At 61.1% G+C, this 2,456-nt stretch overlaps 1 protein-coding gene across 1 annotated transcript in view; it reads left to right on the forward strand.

Annotated features, from left to right (window-relative positions):
* Positions 1 to 2,456, forward strand: part of ANKZF1 (ankyrin repeat and zinc finger domain containing 1) — a gene marked incomplete at its 5' end in the record, with an annotated part of 6,060 nt that overhangs the window by 247 nt on the left and 3,357 nt on the right. The window contains 6 exons of the mRNA XM_010158543.1: positions 133 to 242; positions 609 to 711; positions 1,087 to 1,271; positions 1,513 to 1,628; positions 1,921 to 2,074; positions 2,279 to 2,438. Of these exons, the coding sequence (XP_010156845.1) occupies positions 133 to 242; positions 609 to 711; positions 1,087 to 1,271; positions 1,513 to 1,628; positions 1,921 to 2,074; positions 2,279 to 2,438 (828 nt within the window). The remainder of the gene's footprint in view (positions 1 to 132; positions 243 to 608; positions 712 to 1,086; positions 1,272 to 1,512; positions 1,629 to 1,920; positions 2,075 to 2,278; positions 2,439 to 2,456) is intronic.

Consider the following 2,456-nt stretch of genomic DNA (forward strand, 5'->3'; position numbering starts at 1 on the left):
TTCCTCCATGTCACCCTATGCCCCAAAAGCTCCTTCTACAGCTCTTCGGGTGGCGGAGAAGAGACCCAGGAGGCCCTGCTCTTTGCGGAGCGGACTGGGGGGCTGCCTGTGCACAGTCCTTCCTTCTTCCAGAGAAATGTACGGATGCCAGAAGTGAGGAGAATGCCCGCGGGGTCCCTGAGGTGCCGGGGCGGATGTGCTGCTCGACCTGCGGGCAGGTGTTCAGCAGCCGGGAAGAGCAGGTGAGCGGGGCCAAGCAGCTACTGTGAGATAGGAGTGGGACTGGCATGGCTAGCGGGGTCCTGCTGCAGAGGCTCGGTGCCAGCGTAGTGCAGCCTAATGCCGGCTGCTTCCCAGAGCTCTGCTGCCCACGTTCTCTTGGCATATGGCACTTAGGTCTTGCATGTTATCACTTAAAATGCTGTTTACTGCAGCTAAATGGTATGTGCAGCACAGGCCTGCACCTGTTCAGGTTAACTGTTATGTGGGATGATGCAGACTTCCAGCGTCGGTTCAGCCCTTCGAGTCTGTCACCTCAGGCCCTTTGGTGGTGGGGGTTTCTGTAAAGCCACCAAGACCCTGCCAACTCATACTTCTTTCCTTCGCAGACTGAGCACTACCGTCTTGACTGGCACCGCTTCAACCTGAAGCAGCGACTCCTGGGGCGCCGACCTCTGCCAGTGGAAGTGTTTGAAGAGAAGACCCGCGCAGGTGAGGAACGGGGCTGCCTCCAGCAGAGCCCAGAGGCTATCAGCGGCCTGGCTGAGGCTGTTCTATACAGGGATGAAGCCCCTGGCTACCCCTGTTAGCTTGCTGTCCCTTTGTTTTGCCCAGCACTGCTCCTGAGTCCTGCTGACTTGTTATGGGGAGAAGGAGGTGTTCTGCCTGAGCCCTCCCTATGCATAACTGGAGCCCCAGAGCCCCAGATGCCTGTCTCCCCAGCCCACAGCCCCTGTGTAATATGTAGGGTATCAGACAGGACAATTCTAGGGCTGTGGTCTGGCCCTTGGACCCACGTGCAGAGTTTTGGGGAGGCTGTTGGTTAATCTTTGCTCTGCTCCACAGCTCATTTTCTTTCCCTTGCAGGTGACGTTTCCAGCATCTCAGGGTCTGATTCGGAGAGCTCCGATGCAAGCAGTGAGTCGGAGATGCTGCCCCCTGCCAGCAATAGCTCTGGGACCACCCCGTTTCCCCGCTCCCACAAAGTGCTGCTCCGCAATGCGAAGGGCCAGCTCATCTCTGTCTACCGCTGCGTGCTGGGCACCGGGAAGGCAAGTCACAGGCCAGCTTGTTGGGAGAGGGACCCCAGAGAAGGCGGGTAGCACTGGGAGGTACGACAGGCCCCCACATCCTGTGGTGGGAAGGATGGTCTCTGGTGCCAGGTCAGAGCCTCAGGCTTGTTGGTGGCCTGTTTTTTGGCTCTGGGGTGCTCCCAGAAACCTGCTGTCCTGGGGGACAGCAAGAGGTGGCAAGGTGATCCTGTGGATGCTAGCAGGGGTGTCTGTGTCTCAGGGCGGCAGCGAGGAGCCAGCCGAGCTGACGGCGTCGCTGCAGAGCCTTGGTGCGAGCACGTGCTGGGTTGTGCTGATGATGGGCGGTGGGCACTTCGCAGGGGCTGTGTTTCAGGGGTGAGTACAGGCAGACAGAGCTGAGGTTGCCCCCCTGGGCAGGGCCAGGTGGGGGTTAGGCATTGGATGGCCACCCCATCCCTACTCCTCCATCGCAGTGCTTACCACACCCCGGGCACCTGCAGCTCCTAGGCTTTGCTTGAGAGCTGGCTAGGCCCGGTTGTGTTGCAAGAGAAGTATTAATCTCCAGGGCCCCAAGGGCAAGCCGCAAGCCCTCACAGATTCCAGGAGGATCACCTCACCTCCTCTCCGTGCGTGGAGCCCTGTTGCTCATGCCCATCCCTCTCCACAGCCCCCAGGTGCAACAGCACAAGACCTTCCACCGCTACACAGTGCGAGCCCGTCGGGGCACAGCCCAGGGCCTACGGGACACCCAGACCCCAGGGTCAGCACCCAGGTCGGCTGGAGCCTCCCTGCGGCGTTACAACGAGGCCGCGCTGCTCAAGGTGGGGCTGGACCGCAGCACTGGGCTCAGCAGGGAGCTCCGTGGGGTGGTGCTGCACTGCTGGAGGGTGTGGGTGGGGTGTGAGCACGGGAGGGGGGTTAGGGCCCAATGGAAGCTGCTCTGTCCTGGGTCTGTCCCAGCTCCAGAGCTGCCTGTGCCCACGCAGTGTGCTCAGGATCCCATAGTGCCTCCCCTTCCTCTCCAGGATATTCAGGACCTGCTGGCAGCCTGGGCACAACACCTGAATGAAGCTCAACGCATCTTCCTCCGGGCCCCACGCCACAACCAGGTGCTGCTCTTTGGTGGCAGGAACCCACCCCTCGCCCGAGGCGACACTCGTGTCTACCACATCCCCCTCAACACCCGCAGGGGCACCCCGCCAG

The sequence above is a fragment of the Eurypyga helias genome, unplaced genomic scaffold, assembly GCF_000690775.1.
Source record: "Eurypyga helias isolate BGI_N326 unplaced genomic scaffold, ASM69077v1 scaffold33689, whole genome shotgun sequence".
Taxonomy (NCBI): domain Eukaryota; kingdom Metazoa; phylum Chordata; class Aves; order Eurypygiformes; family Eurypygidae; genus Eurypyga; species Eurypyga helias.